The following is a 20,894-nucleotide window of genomic DNA, read 5'->3' as shown; positions in this document are numbered from 1 at the left end:
ATATCTGCCACTCCCCTCAGAAGAATTTACATCAAGAGACGGCACTGAATCTACAGCTCTGGAAGAGGGACATATCTGATGGGAGCACAGGGGAGCAGAGAAAGGGGGAGGAGTAGAGAGTGGAGCACATTATGGCCCACCAGGCCTTGATGAATTCGCATAGCCAGTCCACAGAGAGGAACACATGGCCGGCCCCACTATGAGACATGACGTCCGTCACTGACCCATAGCCCTACAGGGACAACACCAGAGACACAGTGTGGGAATTGCACCCGATCACATTCTGCCACACCGAGGCAAAACATTAAGGGAGTGCAACAGAACAGCTAGGTAATGGACCTGCGAGGTCCCCAGGGAATGCTGAAAGTTTACTTTGGGGCCAGGGCGTGGTGCCTCAATACTCTGGACTGGAAAAAACTTCTAAAGGCCAACAAACAATCCTTGAACTAACTGTAAGCTTTTCTTTATGTTTTGTTCTGTTTTTGTCATTGGTTTGTTGTTTTGTTGTATATTGTTGCTTGGTTGTGCTCTGTCTCGTTTTTGTGCATGTTACTATCTCCGCAGGTCTATCTAAATAAGATAGACTGGAAAACCAATTGGAGGAGAAAACAACAGGACCGAGAGTTCCGTGGGGACAAGGGAGACGGGGAGGTGGGGAGAAAGGTAGTGGTGTTAACAAACCCAAGGACAAGGGAACAACAAGCGATCCAAATTGGTGGTGAGAAGGGTGTGGGAGGCCTGGCTGGGTATGATCAAGGGCAAAGTTTTTAAGAGGAATTGTTGAAACCCTGGTGGGGACTGAGCATGATAGTGGGACAGGAGGGAAGTCAAGGGAAATAGAGGAAAGAGCTGAGAGGCAGAGGGCATTTATAGAGGTCTAGATAGACATATGCATATGCAAATATATTTATACATGAGGATGAGGAAATAGATCTATGTGCATATATTTATAAGGTTAGTATTAAGGCAGCAGAGGTACAGTGGACCTCCATTCAAGTACGCCCTCAAAGCAAGAATACTTTCTTCTATTAAATTGGCATTCTATGATGCTCACCTTCCCGACACAACTGCTGAAGACAAAGTAGGTGAACAACTAAATGTGGTGAAGAAAGCTGATGGTGCCCGGCTATCAAAAGATAAAGCATCTGGGGTCTTAAAGGCTTGAAGGTAAACAAGTGACCATCTAGCTCAGAAGCAACAAAGCCCACATGGAAGAAGCCCACCAGCCTGTGTGATCACAAGGTGTCAAGGGATCAGGTATCAGACATCATCAGAACAAAAATCTTACCATAGTGAATGAGCAGGGGAGTGAGTAGAAGAGACCCAAAGCCCACTTATAGGCCACTGGACATCAGTCGGGGTGCAAAGTAGCAACGATCAAAAATACAACTTTCCTCTATTTTCTAAATGCTTCCTTCCCTGCCCCCTCCCACTGTCATGAACTGAATCCTAGCTTGCAAGCATGACTAGACCAGAGGAGGTACACTGGTACAGATGAAAACTGGAAACACAGGGAAGCCAGGGCGGATGATTCCCTCAGGACCAGTGGAGTGAATGGCGATACTGGGAGGGAATAGGAAGGGTGGGTTGGAAAGGGGGAACATATTTCAAGGACCTGCATTTGACCTCCTCCCTGGGGGACATACAACAGAAAAGTGGGGGAAGGGAGATGTGGGAGAGAGCCAGATATGACAAAATAATGATTTATAAATTATCAGGGGTTCATGAGGGAAGGGGAGTGGGGAGGGAGGGGAAAAAATGAGGACCTGATTTCCAGGGGATTGGGTGGAGAGCAAAAGTTTTGGAAATGATGAGGGCAATGAATGTACAAATGTGCTTTACACAATTGATGTATGTATGGATCGAGATGGGTGGTGTATGAGTTTCTAATATAATGATTTAAAAAAAAGAAGTTGGGGAAAGTGGGAAGATGCCATGATATTTTAATTCTTTTTTTCTACACTTAAAAAAGTCCCCTCGTATTATACTTAACCTTAACTAGTACATTGTTTTATAGTATTTTAAAATATTATATGCCATCTATGTAAAACATTCTTCTATGGTCTTCCTTATTCAATGTTCAACTTTCACATGTGTATCATCAAGTAATGGAGAATAACATGGTTCAGGTCAGGTGAACCTTAGTCCTCAAAGAAACATCCTTGCTCTTCAATGCCCCAAAGAGGTTATTGCAGTAGATTTATCTAAGTAATGTCTTTTGATCTCTTGATTGCTGCTTCCATGAGCACTGATCGTGGATCCAAGTAAGACAAAATCCGACAACTTCAATTATTTTCTGCATTCATTCAATTGTGAGAATTTTGGTCTTCCTTACATTGAGTTGCAATCCATACTGATGGCTGAAATCCTTGATCTTCAACAGCAAGTGCTTCAAGTCCTCCTCACTTTCAGCAAGCAAAGTTGTATTATCTGCATACTGCAGGTTGTTAAATAGCTGTCTTCTAATCCTGATGCCGTACTCTTCTTCATATAATTCAGCTGCTCTGATTATTTGCTCAGCATATAGATTGAACAATGAAGGACCAAGAATACAATCCTGATACACACCTTTCCTGGTTTTAAACCAAGGAGGATTCCTTTGTTCTGTTTACACAACTGCCCCTGGAACCATGTAAATATTCCAAGTGAGCAAAATGAAGTGCTCCAGAATTCCCAGTCTTCTCAAGATTATCCACAGTTTATTATGGTCGGCACAGTCCAATGCCTTTATATAGTCAATTAAACACAAATACATTTCTGGTACTCTCTGCTTTGAGCCAAGATCCATCTGACATCAGCAATAATATCCCTTATTCCACATCCTCTTCTGAATCCTGCCTGAACTACTGACAGTTCCCCTTCAGAGTGCTGTTGTAACCATTGCTGGATGATCTTATGTAAAATTTTACTTGTGTGAGATATCAATGATATCATTTTGTAGTATAAGCATTATGTTGGGTCACCTTTCTTTAGAATGAGCACAAATGTGGATCATATTGAATATGTATAAAATCATATTGAGTTTATATAATAAGTTCCTACTTACACTATAAAGTCACTGTGCCTGTCGAAGATTGGCTTAATCCTTCATTAGCATAGTAGTATTTATACAAGATACTTCATTTTACTTCCATTTTTTCCTCAACTTCTTTATTAAGATGGTTGAAAAAATATTTACATTCTCATAATGACAATACTTGTCATGAACAAAAGCAACTAAACTAAGGCATTAACCAGATATGCTTCACATATAAACAATAATGGTTTAAGAATAGGAGGTCTGGATCCCTGTACAACAAAACGATTAGGAAACAAAAGGTGAATTAAAGCCTTTACAGAATATACTCTAATGTGTGTGCAAACACTATGCATCCATAACATAGTTCACATAAGTTCATTTGTTTATAACACATAACTTGTGGAGCATCCATTTGAGATGAACATGAAACATGAAAGCTGAATCACATTTATTTTAATTGTATCAATGATAAACTCAAAATAACAATTTCATTGACTCTGCTAAATGTTTCAAAAGGGATAAGCTAACTTAATTTTTTTTAACGAACATTGAACAGGATTTGCCACAAAACAGGTAATTTAATTTCACTTGGTACAACACAAGGTCTCGGGCCATGCTTAAGTAGTATGAGCAACAAAGGACAACAAATATGACTAAAGGTAATACCCGTAAACATCAAAATACATAGCTGAGACACAGTCCTCTACTCCTAAAGGCGCCTAAACTTTGGAATTTACTTATAAGAATATGTTTACACATTTATTTATTTCTAGGAAAAAGAAATGTTCCAAGTAAAAAAGACAACAAACACTTAAACCCAACCATTTACTGGCAAATCTATTACTTTTATTACAGAAATAAGGAATTACTATTAAAGATATGCCTAAGAGTATAGTCATCCCTTTAAATATTTTTTTACAGGTGTGGGATATTTCCTTAACTATAGTTGAAATGGTCAACTAGTTCTTTTGTTTAGTGACTATATATTCTATCTTCTTTGGATGCGTCTTATATCATTCAATACTTCCCTATTGAATATTTCACTATTTTAAATCGAGGCTTGAATTTTTTCTTGAGTTCCTTCATTTAAGGTATTCTGAGCATGTTCTTCCTTTCTAGTTTAATAACTCTAAGTCTTTGTATATTTCATTAGAACATTTTGTCTTCTCGAGCTACCATTTGAAATTTTCTATTCAGTTCTTTGACTTCATCATTCTTCCCTTTGCCTTAGCTAACTCTAAGATAAAGAGCAAGTTTCAAAGTCTCTTCTGACAATCACTTTGATCTTTTCTTCCTTTCTTGTCTTTTGCTTTCTTCATGAATGGTGTTCCTTGATAGCCTCCCACAGTTCATCAGGTCTTCGGTAATGAGTGTTCAATGAGTCAAGTGTTCTTGAGATGGTCTCGAAGTTCTGGTGGGATAAACTCAAGGTTTGGACTTGTGTTAATTTTCTTCATCTTTAACCTGAACTCACATTTTACCAATTAATAGTCTGTTTCACAGTCAGCCCCTGACCTGTTTCACAGAAACTGATATTGAGCTTCTCTATTGCCTCTTCCCACAAATGTAGTCAATTTGATTTCTGTGTATTCCATTTGGAAAAGTTCATATACAGTCATATTTCGCTTTGTTGATAAAGGATATTTGGCATGAACAAGTAGTTTATCTTGCAAAATAATATCATACAACCTCCATCTTCACTTCTATCACCAAAACCATATTTTCTACCTACTGTTCCTTCCAAAGTTTGCATTTCAATCACAAATAATTTTCAGAGTATCTTGACTGCACATTTGGTCAATTTCTGGTGGAAGATGTAGGTAAAATTACTTAATTTCTTCATCACCAGATTTTGTGGTTGGTGCATAAATTTGAATAATAGTTTTGTTAATTGGGTTTTCTTAAAGGAGGATAGATATAATCCTATCACAGAAAGCACTGTACATAAAGATTCATTTTGAAATGTTTTTTCTGACAACGAATGTAATGTCATTCCTCCTGACTATGACATTCCAGGCATAGTAAATCATCTACTTATTTATTTATCTAAAGGTTTTGTTAACTGAAAAATCATTTATTGGGGGAATCTTACAGCTCTTATAACAATCCATACATTGTTTGTATCAAGCGTATTTGTACATATGTTGCCATTATTATTTTCTAAACTTTTTCTTTCTACTTGAGCCTTTAGTATCAAGCTCCTCTTTCCCTCCCTGCCCACTCCTCTCATTTTTTCTGATTCAAATTAGCCAATATCAGTCCATTTAAACTCACTAATGCCTAGGATTTAGATTTTTATGTGTTCCATTCCATTTTTGACAATTTCCAATTTTCCTAGACTCATACTTTGCACATTCCAAGTATCAATCATTAGCAGATTTTTGAAGCCATTTTTCCTTACCTTTAGTAGTACCCTGTAACCATATGACAATCCCAAAGGCTCTTTAAGTGACTCAGGGCAGCATTGTCGACTCCACACAGAGAAATCCGTTTGTCCTCAAACACATTTATAATGCCCTCCAACCTAACGGACCCATCTCTGGTACTATCTCCAACAATGTTCTGCTTCCATTCATTGGGCCTTCGATAGCTGACAATGTTTTGAAGCTATGTATAAAGTTTTCAGAGGCTCCCTCCTACAAAGTGGGAAGCCAAGTCCTTCTTAATTGTCTGCTGTTAATCTGGAAAGTTCACTGAAATCTGTTAACTGTGGGTGACCCTTGTGTCACCTGAAATACCTGTGACTTAGCTCTCAGCATCACAGCGCATCACAGCAACAAACAAATTGCCACAGAAGAGCAAACTGGTAGCAATATCCTATAGCATGGATAAATGTAGAAATCATTAAACTGAGTGAAACGAGTTCATCACAAACAAGGCAAATACTCTGTAATCGATCTACCTTTACAAAAAGTTAAGCAAAGTTTTACTCACAGAAGGAAATGTTCTTTAATGATTACCAGGAAAGGGAGAAGGAGAGAGGTAAAACAGGGATGTTCCTAGCAGGATTTTTCTGAGAATCTTTTTTTTTTTTTAAGTATAAAATGCCTGACATATACTAAGCACTAAAAACCTAGCAGCTAAAATTATCATGTGATAATGGAAGCAATGATGATAAGAATGGCATAAACTACATGGATCAAGGCAGAGGTTATGCAAAACTTATTTTAATATTATTTTAGAGCAAGGCAAAACCACTAAGAACTAGTTTGACTTTGATATTTTATTGGAAAAGTGATCCTCTACTAGGACTGTACTAACCAAAGTAAAATGAGAATTAAATGTTATATATAAGTGGAGAGCAAATGCTTTGAGAATGATTGGGGCAGGGAATGTGCAGGTGTGCTTTATACAATTGATGTATGTATATGTATGGATTGTGATAAGAGTTGTATGAGCCCCTAATAAAATGTTTAAAAAAATATGAAAGACTTCCAATATATTCAAGTGGAAGTATCTATTTTAACATTTCAAAAGTGAACATATAAATTTGATTCTTTATTAGCCATTAAATTAAATCCATTTTTAAAATAGTTGCAAGTTACTTGAAAGCATAATTACAGTTGAAAAATTCAGTTGGGGGGATGGTTACAAATATAAGTGAGACATAAGTACTACCATGGAGAACAGAAAACAAAGAATAAAGTTCAAACAAGAGAAACAAAGGCTATTTCTAATGGTAAAGGTCATCTTATATATTAAAGGAAGCTACCTAGATTATGTTTTTTTAGCTATAAAATTTTCTATGTTGTCAGTTGGTAGAACTGTTGAGATCTTTATTCAAAGATTCAAATGGTCCTCGCAAGTCTCTCCTGGATCTTTAAAGAGCACCAATGGTACAATTTATGAACCATAGACTTTCAACTCAAAATTACTTGTAGCAACATAAACTGAGGATTCTTTGTTTTCCTTACTTTTAAAATACTAACTTAACAAAATCCTTACACTGATTTCCCTGGTGGTGTAGTGGGTTACTCGTTGGGCTGCTAACCCCAAACTTCCAAGGTCAGCAGTTTGAAACTATCAGTCATTCATTGCACAGGAGAAAAATAAGGCTTTCTACTAGCCTTAAAGAGTTAAGTCTTAGAAACCCAGAGGTTGCAATTCTACTTGGTCCTATACAATTGTTACTACTGAAAACTGACTTAATGGCAGTGAATTTTTAAGTAAGTGAGCTTTCAAACTAGTAAAAGTTCTTCCAGAAAGACTAAATCCAGTGTTGTTAATTTAAATGTCTTCACATTATTTCTACTTTTTAAGAAACAGGGTAAATTTACACAATAATTCCTAATATCTAGATGCAATAAAATTATATCATTAAAATAACTTACTGTCAATAAAAAATACACTCTTCACGGGTTCTAGACTACCCTCACTGTTCAATAAAACCATTAAAAAGTCACTAAATGACAATTTTTATTACTTCTGAGTCATCTCAGTTCAGTTTACTGGCACAACAATCTCTGCTATCCACTTAATGTGTGCCTCTGGGCACATCACTCATCATCTTTGCATTTGTTTCTTCAACCATGAAAATGGAAAAATGCTGCTGCCCTGTCTCAAAGGGAAGTTATAAGAAATAACTAATGATTATTAAAACATTACAAAGCATAAACACGCCATTTAAAACATTATAACTGTGGCTTTAAAGAATCCCTTGTAAGTCCCATTGCATGTCTATGATTAAAGAGGTCTGCCCTCCCCCAAATCAACCTTTCTAATGAAAGCTAAAGAGCCCTGGTGGTGCAATGGCTAAGCACTTGGCTGCTAACTGAATGGTTGCTGGTTCTAACCTACTAGTCTCTCCACTGGAGAAAGATGTCTATTTGACAGCACAAACAAGTTACAACAATGAAAGCTACTAGAGATCCCAAGGAACAGTATTCATGATTTCTCCCTTAATAATACTCATAGTTTATTTTTTAATAGCAAACTCATAATTAGATAGCATTAAAAGTAGGTATGAGTTATGAAAAGCCATCATGCACAGATGACTGAACTATTTCTAAATCAATGATACTAGTTTTAAATATGTACTGAACACCCACTGAATGCTAAACCCTTCTACAAGTGAAACAACTAACATATATGCCAAAAGTTAAAACTAAGGAAATATAGTGGAAAAAAAAGAAATATAGTGATATCCTATAAAAATCATTTAGTGCTAGAGAAAATAACAAATTTAAATAAAATTTGGTCCAAAGTCTTCAAAAACAAGGACACAGAAATATATTCAAGATTTTTGTGTGAAAAAAATTACAGAATAATTATGTATTTTAGGAGCCTACTTTTGCAGAAACAAATATAAAATATACATATATAGAAGTTATAGACTATACTCCAAATTTAATTAAGGTTACCAATGGAAATGAGACTGGAGAAGAGAATGCCTATTACTTCTTATTGTGACCTTCAGTATTCATTTTAAGTGTATATTGTTTTGGGGTTATTTTAGTAATATATAATATATATTTAATCATTTTATTAGGGGCTCATACAACTCTTACCACAATCCATACATCCATCAATTGTGTAAAGCACATTTGTACATTCATTGCCCTCATCATTCTCAAAACATTTGCTCTCCACTTAAGCCCCTGGCGTGTATACTGTTTTTCTATTAAAGCCTTTTTAATTCTAGAAGTAGAACTAGTTTAGAGAAATAAATATTTCGCCAAGTTGATATAAACCAAAAGCACATGACTTTTCAAAGACATAATAAGAGTGCAAAATCTGTGATTAGCATTCAAAACGTGGGGAGAACATGAAATAAATAATAACTGGGCAATTATTTACAATTGACTTGATACAATGAATTTGGAAGGGGATGCATGCTTACACACACACACATACACACACACACTCACACTCACAGATAAATATATAAGTATAGTGCTTCAACTAATCCAGAACAACCCTACAGGCTTGGAAATAAAATTTATTTTTCCCTTGAGAGAATCTTATCTTGGCAAGATGACAGAAAATTAGGGTGGATGACAATACTGTGTTTACTCAAAAAAGCTTCTGCATTAGGAAGGGCTACCGGGAACTTTGAGTTTTCAGTTATATTCAAATACAATCTTTACTATTAGCATAAAATAAATCCTTTAAGTGCCATTTACTCAAAAGGTTTGAAAATTTATCATTTTCATCCCTGTTCATAGTGAATGACAAAAAATGTGATTTTCATTATTTATTAAATAATTCTCAGTGACTAATCAGTTAACATCCTCAATTGAAAATTTACCAAATGGGCAGACAGCAATGACATAACTTTGAAATATATATATATAAAACCTCAGTTATCACATTAAATCACATTCCTAAAATTTTATCTACAAACTAGAGGGAAACAGCTTAAATATAAAAAGTTTATATAAAGTATCTATCCCACTATACCAGATAATTATGAAACATTTTATTATAAAACTATATAGATTATTTTTAAATGTTAAGTCCATAACTTAAAAGTGATACGTAACATATTTCCTGCAAGATTTCCTTCCTTATAAATCATTAATAATAACCAAGTGCACCAAGGACTATGTTTAAACTGAAAAAAAAAATGTTGATCCTAGGCAGACACACTGATTTATATTCTAATCTCTAACTGCATCCTAAATATTACATTTGACTAGTCACTAGATTATTATTCTTGTCACAGATGACTTAACTTAGATAAGTAATTGGATGTGGGAAATAGGAGCAAAAATATATCCACTTTATATTAAGTTGTTTAATAAATATAATCCAATGTGCTAAAAACAGTATTTCCAAATTAGCCTTTTATAATTCTTCAATGAAATGTTTCCATAAACCAAAGGTTATTTCAATACAATTATAATTGAAAACATTGAGATTCTTCTTAGAAATTAAAAAAGCGAACATTTTAAGCTACAGAACTATAAAATTTTTCAATGAATGGCCAGTTGATTATCAGTTTCTTTAATGATAAAAGGATGTGTAAACGATTTTTACTATAAAATAGATAAGGAACAGATAACATGTAAAAATGCTATGAAACTGTATTTTAAGATTAGAACCATGGATTCCACTGAGAATCTTATTAAAATTGTTGTTTCCTCCCTCAAGAAATTGAATAACCAGGTGAAAATCGACATGTTACTAAAAAGAGGGAGACCTACACCAGAACTGTATGTTTCCGTTGTTAAAGCAAATGTGTCACTGCCAAAGAGTTGACGCCAACTCATCGTGACCTTCTAGGTCAAAGTAGAACAGCCTGCCCCCGTGGGGTTGTACTTCTTCCAAGATAGATTTGCTTGTTCTCAGGGTATTCTACGGTATTTTCAGTATTATTTGCCATGGGCACCATTTATGGAGGCAATTATATTGTCAGGTCATATCATGGGGAATAATTAAACCTTAACTGACAAACCACTAAGAATCTTGGCCCAGTCAACATGACACAAAACCTAACCAACACAAGGGGTGCTTCAAAAAGTAATGGGAAAATTCCATAAACTCTATTTTTCCACCAATTTTTGAAAACTCCTTATATTGTGTGTTAGTCCAAGTAGACTAGAGAAACAAATCCAGGGAGATACTTATATGTGTAAAAGAAAGAGCTTTATATACAAGAGCAACTGAATATTGAGAAAACTTCCCAGCCCAGTTCAGATCAAGTCCTTTAAATCCAGTATTAACCCCTAAGTCCTTACCAATCCATAAAGTGTTCTTCAGACTCACAAAACAAATGCAATGATGCTGAATGCAGGAAGATTACAAGCCAGTCAGTGGGAAGTTTTGTGGATTCAGTGGCATTGTTTAAGCATCTCAACACTGGCAAGAGTCTCAATGTGGCTTCTCCAGCTCCAATGCTCTGGCTGCCATCAGCCTGTCTCCATGTGGCTCATCAACAAGAATGCTTCGCAAGGAAATGAGTATGTCCCACCTCGTGCGAGCTATTAATCTCCTTAGTGCCTTAAAATAAGGTCCTCAAGCCACAACCTGATTGACAGGCTAAACTGCACTCCTTCACTTTCAAGTCTCAAACTGACATCAGATTATCTAACTAGCATATTGTTTTAAAACTTTTCAAAAAGTAAAAAATAAATAAAACTTTTCTTTTTTTATCTCCTAATTATAACACATGCTTTCATGAACCAGCTTAAAATATAATATTGAGTATTACAAGGTACACATAAAGTTTAGCTTCACCCACTATGCAAGCTAATTTAAGTAATTCTGATTTTCTTCTTTTTTGGAGGGGAGGGTATAATAAACTTCATAAATCCTTTTCTCTTCTTTCCCAAATCTACATGCTGCCTCCAATTTTATTGTAGAAATTATCAGGGTCTAGAATTACACAATTTTCCAAGGAAATCTGAAAAGTGAGGATTCCTGCACTCCTTAAAGAACAAAAAATTATTTTTACAACAAAAATTCTTTTAAAATTAATTTAAACATGAAGTGACAAATATACTATCACGTTTGAGTGTATATAGGAAGCCTGGTAGAACTGTTATGAATAATAAACACAAGATCATTGGTCAGACTCCCCAATGGCTTTGTGGGAGAAAGAGAAAGCTATCTGCTCCCATATGATTTATAGCCTTGGAAACCCTATGGCCTCACAAGTAGTCAAAAGGGACTCAATGGAAAAGGGCTACCTATGTGTAGGCAGGCTGGTAGCATGCTGGATAAGCACTGGGCTGCTAACCTCAAGTTCAGCTGTTCAAACCTACCAGCAGCTCCTGGGAAAAAATGAAGCTAGTCTTGGAAATCCTGCGTAGGGTCACTATGTCATCACTGATTAGATGGTAGTGATTTAGGTTTGGGTTTGGGTTTATTTGGGTGGAATAGTCCTTGCAGCTCTCACTAGTTGAACACTCAGGTGCTAGCTGAATCCACCAGCTGCTCCTGAGAGCCCTCTCAATTATAAGAGGTGCTTTTGTTTTGTGTTCTGGTCTTGGAGTATAGATCAATTAAAATAACTCAATCACCTTGGGAAAGCAATGTTAATATCCTTCCTTTTATGTTTATATTCAAACTAACAATCAAGATAAAAATTGTTTTATAATTAATCAACAACCATTTCAAAGAATTCTATTTGCATTATATACCTTACAAAATTCCACACCTTCCACATGAGCAATCATGTAAACAGCAAATATTTAATGTAGTTAGTTTTTGCTGCTTACCCTGGCCAGAATGCTAATATATGTTAATGTCAATGTCAGGTGCTCTTGAGTTGGTTCCAATCTTGTTTGAGTCCATTAACGCTACATTGTCAACCCCTCTCCTTGAGGATTTTCCACTTTTTGCTGATCCTCTATTTTACCAAATATGTTACTGTTCTCCAGGAACTGGCTCCTCATATGTGCAAAGCATACAAAATAAAGTCTCACCATCCTCGCTTCTAAGGAGTATTCCATCTATACTTCACCAAAGATTTGTTCATTCTTAAAGCAGTCCATGGTATATTTTATGCTTCAACACCAAAATTCAAAGGCATAAATTATTCTCATTTCCATTGTTCATTGCAATGAGGATAACATGGCTTGAGTCAGATGCACCTAAGTCTTCAGAGTGAAATTATTGCTTTTTAACACTTCTTTTTGCAGTAAAATCTTGCCCAATGCAGTATGTCATTATGCTTCCATGGGCATGTACTGTTGGTCCAAGTAAAATGAAAATCCTTGAGGTCAATTTTTATCATTATGCTACGTAAGAGGATTTTTATGTTGCTATGTAATTCATATTGAAGACAGTACCCTTTACAGCTTTGATCTTCCTATCAGTGCTGCTTCAAGTTCTCTTCACTTTCAGCAAATAATTTGAGCCATCTACAAATCTAATTTGTTTTACTTATTCTTGCCTGCCTCTTCCCCTTTAAATAATAAGCTCCGCAAGGCCAAAAATTCTTTCTGTTTTGTTCATTGGTATATCCCAGGTGGCTAGAACAAATACTAGCACATTGCAGACATCTAACGCATGTTGAACAAATGGGGGGGGGGGGGAATGTCCAACTCCTCAATAGACATTGGTACAACTACATCAAACCTGAAACTAAATACTTAATTCTTATAAGTATCACAGATGATACTCCTACCCCCCCAAAACAGAAAGGCTCACAAGATAATTAAAAATAAACCATCATATGTATGTGAATAATAGCAGCATTATTTATAACATTATAATGCTATAATATTATAGCATGATTTATAAACAACAAAGCCCAAATATCCACTACCGATGAACATATTAAAAATACATTACGTATAATCCAGGGGGGATGATCCCCTCAGGACCAGTGGTGTGATTGTCGATACTGGAAGGGTGGAGGAAGGGTGGGGTGGAAAGGGGGAACTGATTACAAGGATCTACATATAACCTCCTCCCTGGGGGATGGACAACAGAAAAGTGGGTAGAGGGAGATGTCAGACAGTGTAAGATATGACAAAATAATAATTTATAAATTATCAAGGGTTCATCAGGGAAGGGGGAGCAGGGAGGGAAGGGGAAAAATGAGGAGCTAATGCCAGGGGCTTAAGTGGAGAGCAAATGTTTTGAGAATGATGAGGGCAATGAATGTATAAATGTGCTTTATACAATTGATGTATGTATGGATTGTGATGAGCTGTATGCGCTCCTAATAAAATTATTTTTTAAATGCATTACATACTTAATACTATTTAGCAACAAAATAGAATAAGATACTGGCACACACTATTAAAGGGATGAACAAAGTTTAAAAAGTCAGTCACATATTACATGATTTCATCTACATGAAATGTCCTGAATGGGCAAACCCAGAGACAGATGAGTAGTTTCCAGGGAAAGAATAAGGAGGGACTAGTGAGGGCTACAGGGTTTCTGGAGTTAAATAGTAGTTGTGGTTGCCCAAGTCTGATGAAAATACCAAAAAATACTAAATTGTACACGTTAAAAGAGTGAACTTTATAGAATTGTTTCTTTTTTAAAAATTAGGGAGAATATTTAAACATCTGCTCAGCTCAACGTTCTCTGCTAAATAATAAGAGAATCATAGCTGTATTCAGTTCCAAGTACCTCATCCATCAACTAATCACAGACAAAAGATAAAACAGGGCAGACAAATCTCTAAGTCCCAGAAGGATACAAATAATTGACACACTTGGTTGTTGATTGTTAATCAAAAGATTTGAGGTTTAAGTCCACCCACAGTCAACTCAGAAAAAAGATGGAACTACTTCTGAAAAATGCAGCCACTGAAAAGCACAGGGAGCACAGTGCCACTAAGGCGTGCATGGGTTCGCCAGGAATACAAATCCACTGGACTCGTGTTAGTGGATTCACCTATAAAGGTAGCAATGACAACTTTTCCCTTACATTCAATCCATTCAAATTTTACCACCTCCACCTTCAAATATACTCCAAATTCAACTACTTCTTATCACTACAGATCCACTACCAGCTCTCACCAAAGCATGATAGCTTGACGAATCCCTACTTTTACTCTTCCTCCTCATGAACAATTCTCTACGCAGTCAGTAGTTACTGTTCTTTTCCATGCTTACTCAAGCCTTCCGAACACACTGTGGATTTTTTTCCACATCTTTACTACTGGTCTGACAAATCCCTACACTGGATTGACCCTTGTCTATCTCTCTAACTTAAAACTCAAACAACTCAGCCCTAACTCTCTTCTTGCTGCCCATCATGTACGCAAAGCTCATTCTCTATACGTATTAGTTCTTTGGTAGCACACAGAGGGCCTTAAAAGGAGCCCTGATAGCACTGTTGGGTAAAAGTGGGACTGCTAACCACAAGAATGACAGTTCAAACCCACCAGCTGCTCCACAGGAAAAAAGTGAGGCTATCTATTCCCTTACAAGGAGCATTAGTGGTTATTTTGGGGTAAAAGGCAAACTTCTAACTGCAAGGTCAGTGGTTCAAACACACCAGCTGCACTACAGGAGGAAATTGAGCGATTTGCAATGCCTTAAAAACCCTATATAGGTTTCCTATGAATCATAACCAATTCAATTTCCTATGAATCAGAATCAATTCAATGAGGAGGGGAGTCTTAAAAGCTTGCAAGCACCCATCTGCGGCACAACAATTGGTCTCTTCGGCAACAAAGGAAGTTGAGGAGTCAGGAACAGAAATGAAATGTGTGAATAGCTGTTTCCATGAGTACCTACCTCCTTGCCTTCAGACTAGAATTGGATGGTGCTCAACTACCTTACTAAACAACTTGATCAAATATTCTATAGAAGAATCCTGATCAAAAGAAGAAAATTATAGATGAGAATTTTAAATTCTCATGGACTCCAGATTTTTGGAAGCCATGAAGCTTGAGAGAAATCCTGAAACTACTGTCCAGGTAATATTTAAACTTTATAAACAAAAATAACCTCTAATGTCTTTTAAAACCAAAATAAAAATTTAACTTAACTAGTGAAGAATGCCTTCCTTGGACATTATGCTTTTTAAGATATATCTCTATGGAACCAAATTGACAATGACAGAGAGAAGCAACCCAAAAAAGAAGAATGAGAATGGTTAGCACAACTCAAAGATTGTAATCAATGTCACTGAACAGTACACGTAGAAACTGTTCAACTTGTTTATTCCTTCTCTACATAGTCTCAACAAAAATAAATTACTTTAAAAGAATGCAAATCTCAAATATGTCAAACGCATTGTACACCAGGGTCTTTGAACTAGATGTTTGCTGCTGCCTTCCATAGCTACAGTAGCTCACTAAATCACTGTTTCAAATCTATGCTGAAATGTCAACTTCTCTAGACAGCCATTATCATCTAATCTAAAGTTGCAGCTTCTCACTCTAACCTCTTATCCCAATTCTGCTTTATTTCTCTTCATAGCACATGTCACTCACTACATGGCTTCCTTCTCCTCCCCCAAGGTATTTCTACCTTACACTACATGAAGTTAAGCAAGATTGCTTTGTGAACCACAGTATCATGAATGCCGAGGCACATGAAAGACATACAGTATTTGTTCAATGACTTAATTTACTGAGTTGGAAAATACTTCATTAAATATGTACTAATCTATCATATTCAAAGAAATTATAATAATTAAAGAGTTAGCAGCTTGGGCAGAAAATAATATTCCACAAAATTATCCTTTCATCAAAAAGACTGAAAATTTATAGCACAAAATATATTTGCCCTATTAGACTCAAATCTCCTCAAATATTTGTTTGTTTTTGTTTTGTTTGTTTTAATCATTTTTGGGAGGCTCATACAACTCTTATCACAATCCACACATACATCAATTGTGTAAAGCACACTTAAACATTCATTGCTCTCTTCAAATATTATAGTTAAAAGTATTAACTACCTAAAAGCTACTGTCCAGACTGGATTATCCAAACAAGTCCCTGATTTCTCTTCATCTTACCTGCTCTTACTTTTTATCTTAATTAGTAGTTTCACTTGGAGGCAGACCTCCCACGAGTCTCTTAAATATCCAAAATCCTATTCATGTTTGAAGTCCCTGGGTGATATAAATAATAGTCATAATGAAAAGATTGGAGGTTTAAGTCCAGCCAGGTGCCTCAGAAGGAAGGCCTGGTAATTTACTTGTGAAAAGTTTACCTCTAAAATCCTAAGGAGTAGTACAATTCCACCCTTGTCACCATTTTGAGTCAGACTCGATTCAACATCAATTAGTAACAACTATGTGATTCCCCAAGACAAACTTCCATCCTCCTCCAGACAGACCCAGAGTGAGTTACTGGATCCAGAATTACCAGTATTTTCTAAATCGGTGGTTCTCAACCTTCCTAATGCTGAGACCCTTTAATACAGTTTTTCATGTTGTGGTGACCCCCCAACCATAAAATTATTTTCGTTGCTACTTCATAACTGTGATTTTGCTACTGTTATGAATCGGGCGACCCCATGAAAGGGTTGTTCAGCCCCCAAAGGGGTTGCAAAGCACGGTTGAGAACCACTATTCTAAGTATTTCAGATCTAGCCTCTGCTCCACTCCACTGCACTGCTTCAGACCCTATTCACTCTTACCTGGTATATCAAACCTGCCATTCAGGACTAATTTTTAATGTACTCACTACAACGTTGTTACCAAAATGATCTTCCTACAATGAGAATCCAACACCTCTGTCCCTTTAAAAGAATTTTCAGTGTGGCTTTCAAAAAAATTTCAACTCCTTCACTTAGCTTCATTTGGTATCATTAACCTCCTCATTCCCAAAAATTCCCAAACCAAATCTTCATACTTTATTTAATCCAGCCACAGTGAATTATAGTTCCCAGATATATTACCTTCTTATTTTCCAATGTGCTGTTCCTTCTGTCTTAAACTCCTACCTAGCCAAAACTTTAACTCTCACTTAAAAGTCAACTCTATGAACCCGGCTTGGTTCAGACGTATGCTTCTGTCCTCCCACACACACTAATAACAATCATCGTGCGCTGTAACATGTACTCTTATAACTCTACATGATATGCATTATTTGGCCTTTTCTACTAAATTGTGAGCTCCATGAAAGCAGTCTGATAGCTTATTCTCACCTTAATATTACACTTCCTGATGCATGCAAGGGAACGTTGGTCAATGAGTGATCTTTTTAGGCAAGAAAGAGGGAGGGAAAAAGAGAAAAAGAAAAGATAACAAGAAGAAAAGAAAAGCAGCAAGAAGAGGACATTAAAAAGAGATATTTGTAATCAATCCATCAATTTTATGTGATGAATGATAGACAGTATTTTCTGAAGAGGCAAGCAACCACATTTTAAGTATAATCTTCCTCATCCTCTAAAAATTCTATACCTAATCCTTCCGTACAGGTCATCTCATTTGAAAATATACTACAATATAATCTCTCTCACACTGCCATTGAGTCGGTCACAAATCATAGCAACCCTACAGGACAGGGGAGGACTGCCTCTTTGGGTTTCGGAGACTTCAAAACTATGATAGCAGGGCTGCAGCTCTTACAATGTGACATGAGATGCTGATAACAAGAACATTATGTACACAAGAAATGAGTAGCAAGTAAAGTTGACATAATTAAAATTGTCTCTGAATTATTTTTAAGCTTCAATGATCTACAATTCCTGATAATAGCTTTAATGATCCATAATCCCTGATAATGTACTATCAGTGGTATTAACAATTCTATCTTAAGTGTGAAAAATAAACCCAACATAACACAAATACCACGATTTATGTTAAAGCATAAATTGCTATTTTTACAAGTCACATTTCTCAAAAGTACACTGTATGAAAATATCAACATAAAAAGATAAGTAAAATTCTTAAAGTACTATAAGAAACAAAATATTTTAAATGGCCAATTTTTGTTAGGAATTCAAAACAATTATCATTACTATTTTTTCAATTGCCTCAAAACTCAATCATTTAATAAAGTTTCTTTCTAATGCATACATAATCATTCTAATGTAGAAACTGGAAACACAGACATATAAAAAGATACTTAGGCACAGTATAATCCACACTACTTTTTGAACTACAATTCTGAGCAGCCTTTTATCTTTTACTACCCAGAAAGGAAGTTGTAAGAAATAGGCTTGAGTTATCATATTTCTCTGAAAACAAGCAAACCCAAAATCACTGCTGTCGAGTCAATTTTAATGCATACGGACCTCACATACATTGTGTATATGTTACCCTGTGATGTGTATACCCTGGTGGCTTAGTGGGTTACGCACTGTCTGCCCTTCTTATACTTACGATAACAAGTCCTATTTGTACATCATCAGAATTCTTTTCTTTTAATAGCACTAGTTTTTTTAAGGAAGAATGGAAATGTTGAGCACTTAATATTACCAGTTCTAAAAAAATGATACCAAAATATTTGCATTGTCGAATACCATGAAACTCTTATGGCTACAGTTTTTAACACACTTTCTTTTTTTTAAAAAAACAGGTTTTGGTTTTTATTTTTTAAATAAACCCAAAATACCTACAACTTATATATGTTTTAACATTTACAGATACTGCATTGGCAACCAAAGCAGATTATAAACATTCCCAACTAAAGCCTGCGTTTTTCAGCTCCTGAAATATCACATGTTCCTTTGAATTTTATAGTTTTCTTAAGGAATTCTTATTCAACACCAAGATAGATATATACAGTTTTCTTAATAGGTTCACTTTTCATCCTTTTTGATGCACAGGAGTTGGAGCCAATACCTGACTAACAAAAGAGAAACATTTCCCAAACATCACTGGCTTGTTTTTCATTTTTCATTTAAATGAGGGTGAAATAGGAGTTCAACAAAACTCAATTTCTTCCATAAACACAAGCATTACAAATATTAATATAGATGAAGTACTATAACACCAGTCTTAATTTTGAAGAGAAAGTTCATTTTCAAAAAAACCGTTCAAAGGGACTACTTAAAAGTAGAAGACATTTACACCCTTTAACATATTATCTATTCCATTTCTGTACTTGTGAACAGTATTTCTCAATACTATTAATTCTTTACTTTTAATATCACTAGCATTTCTCAATTTGTACGGTCCGAGAAAACATCTGCTAGTCTCAAAGGTCCATCAGTTGAATCTAGACAGATCAGACATCTAAGGCTTTTTCATTTGAGTATACTTAAAAAAAAAAAAAAATCAGCCAACAGTCAGTTACATATTCTATGAAGTGGAAAACAACCACCTATGCTTTTGTTATTTCTTCCATCAATTACACAAACTGAACTTTTTAGATACTATTTTCCATTCAATTAACATATTTACATTTAAGAGAAACTTGGCCATCGATTTTCCACACATCACAAAGCACTCTTGTATCTGACAGTTTACACACCAAATGAATCAATAAAGGAAAATAAACCACATCGCTGTCAGTCCCTAGAAATACAACAAACAACTGCAATCTCTGAACTGTGTAAAGATCACCAAATTCCCCTTAAAAATCTCTTAATTAAGATTATTTCTGTGGCTAACCAAATACGTTCTCTGCTAAAAACTCAGTACTGTTCACAAAACAAATACGTTTCTTTCATCCTTGCAACTGATAAAACCACAATGAAGTTCAGTTTCTGGAGTGGGATTCGTTGAACTGCTTTTTCAGTTTTACCTTTTAAAATACTCGAATTCGTAGTTATCATCCCTATCTTCTCTGCCAAAGGAGACGTCCTACAGGGGACAATCACATCCAGGAGCTCTAACTGAGTGGGACTCAGCTGTCTGAGTGTCCAGGAAGCAGCCAAGCCTCGGAGACGTAGCTATCCACACACCAGCTGAACCCCACGGTCTCCAGCTGCCAGGCGGGGGAACCCACCCATGAAACACACCTTCCTCGGGCGACACAACGCCCTCCGCCAATCCCCCACACTTCCTGAGTTCTACACCCCAGAGGTTCGTTGTCGGCGGGCAATCTCACCTTCATTGTGATTTCGGGGCCCAGCTCCCCTCCAAAACACCCGATCCACCTGCACCTGGTGGGGAAACAAAAGACCCCGGTCAGCACCCCGGCACCCCGCTCAGGCCCCGAGCCACCGAACGCCCATTCGGGGCTCCTCCCGGCCCCGCCATCACTGAGAGGCCTGCCAGCCACCTACACGGCGACACCGTAGCTCCTTCCCGTCCCCATTGTCGGGACCCGACGGACTTGCCCGTCCCCGACGATGACGCCATTTCTGTCAGAGAAGAAACTCACTGGACGCCCGGAGTTCGGAGCCGGGTCGCTCGCCCCACCGAGCGGCTCCTCGCCCTGCAGGGCTGCGCCACCCTCGAGTCCGAGAGGAAGCGCGGTCGGCCCGGGGGAGCAGCCCGAGAGGGGCGCCGGAGGGGCACGGTCGGCCGGAGGGGCCCGGGCAGCACCCCACCCTCGCGGGGCCGCGGTCCACGTCCCGCTCCCGGGCCGGGGGCCGGCGAAGCAGCAGCAAGACTCCCG

At 36.8% G+C, this 20,894-nt stretch overlaps 1 protein-coding gene across 5 annotated transcripts in view; it reads right to left on the bottom strand.

The window, feature by feature from the left end:
• Nucleotides 1-20,894, bottom strand: part of ARID4B (AT-rich interaction domain 4B) — a 166,131-nt gene that overhangs the window by 144,310 nt on the left and 927 nt on the right. For all 5 annotated transcript variants that reach the window (XM_075532238.1, XM_075532251.1, XM_075532244.1 and 2 more), the window contains exon 2: nt 20,382-20,436. In XM_075532238.1, the coding sequence (XP_075388353.1) occupies nt 20,382-20,387 (6 nt within the window). In that variant the 5' untranslated portion in view covers nt 20,388-20,436. The remainder of the gene's footprint in view (nt 1-20,381; nt 20,437-20,894) is intronic.

The sequence above is a fragment of the Tenrec ecaudatus genome, chromosome 1 (assembly GCF_050624435.1).
Source record: "Tenrec ecaudatus isolate mTenEca1 chromosome 1, mTenEca1.hap1, whole genome shotgun sequence".
NCBI classification, from domain to species: Eukaryota; Metazoa; Chordata; class Mammalia; order Afrosoricida; family Tenrecidae; genus Tenrec; species Tenrec ecaudatus.
Note: the sequence above shows the minus strand (reverse complement) of the source record. Positions and strands in the feature narration are given on the sequence as shown.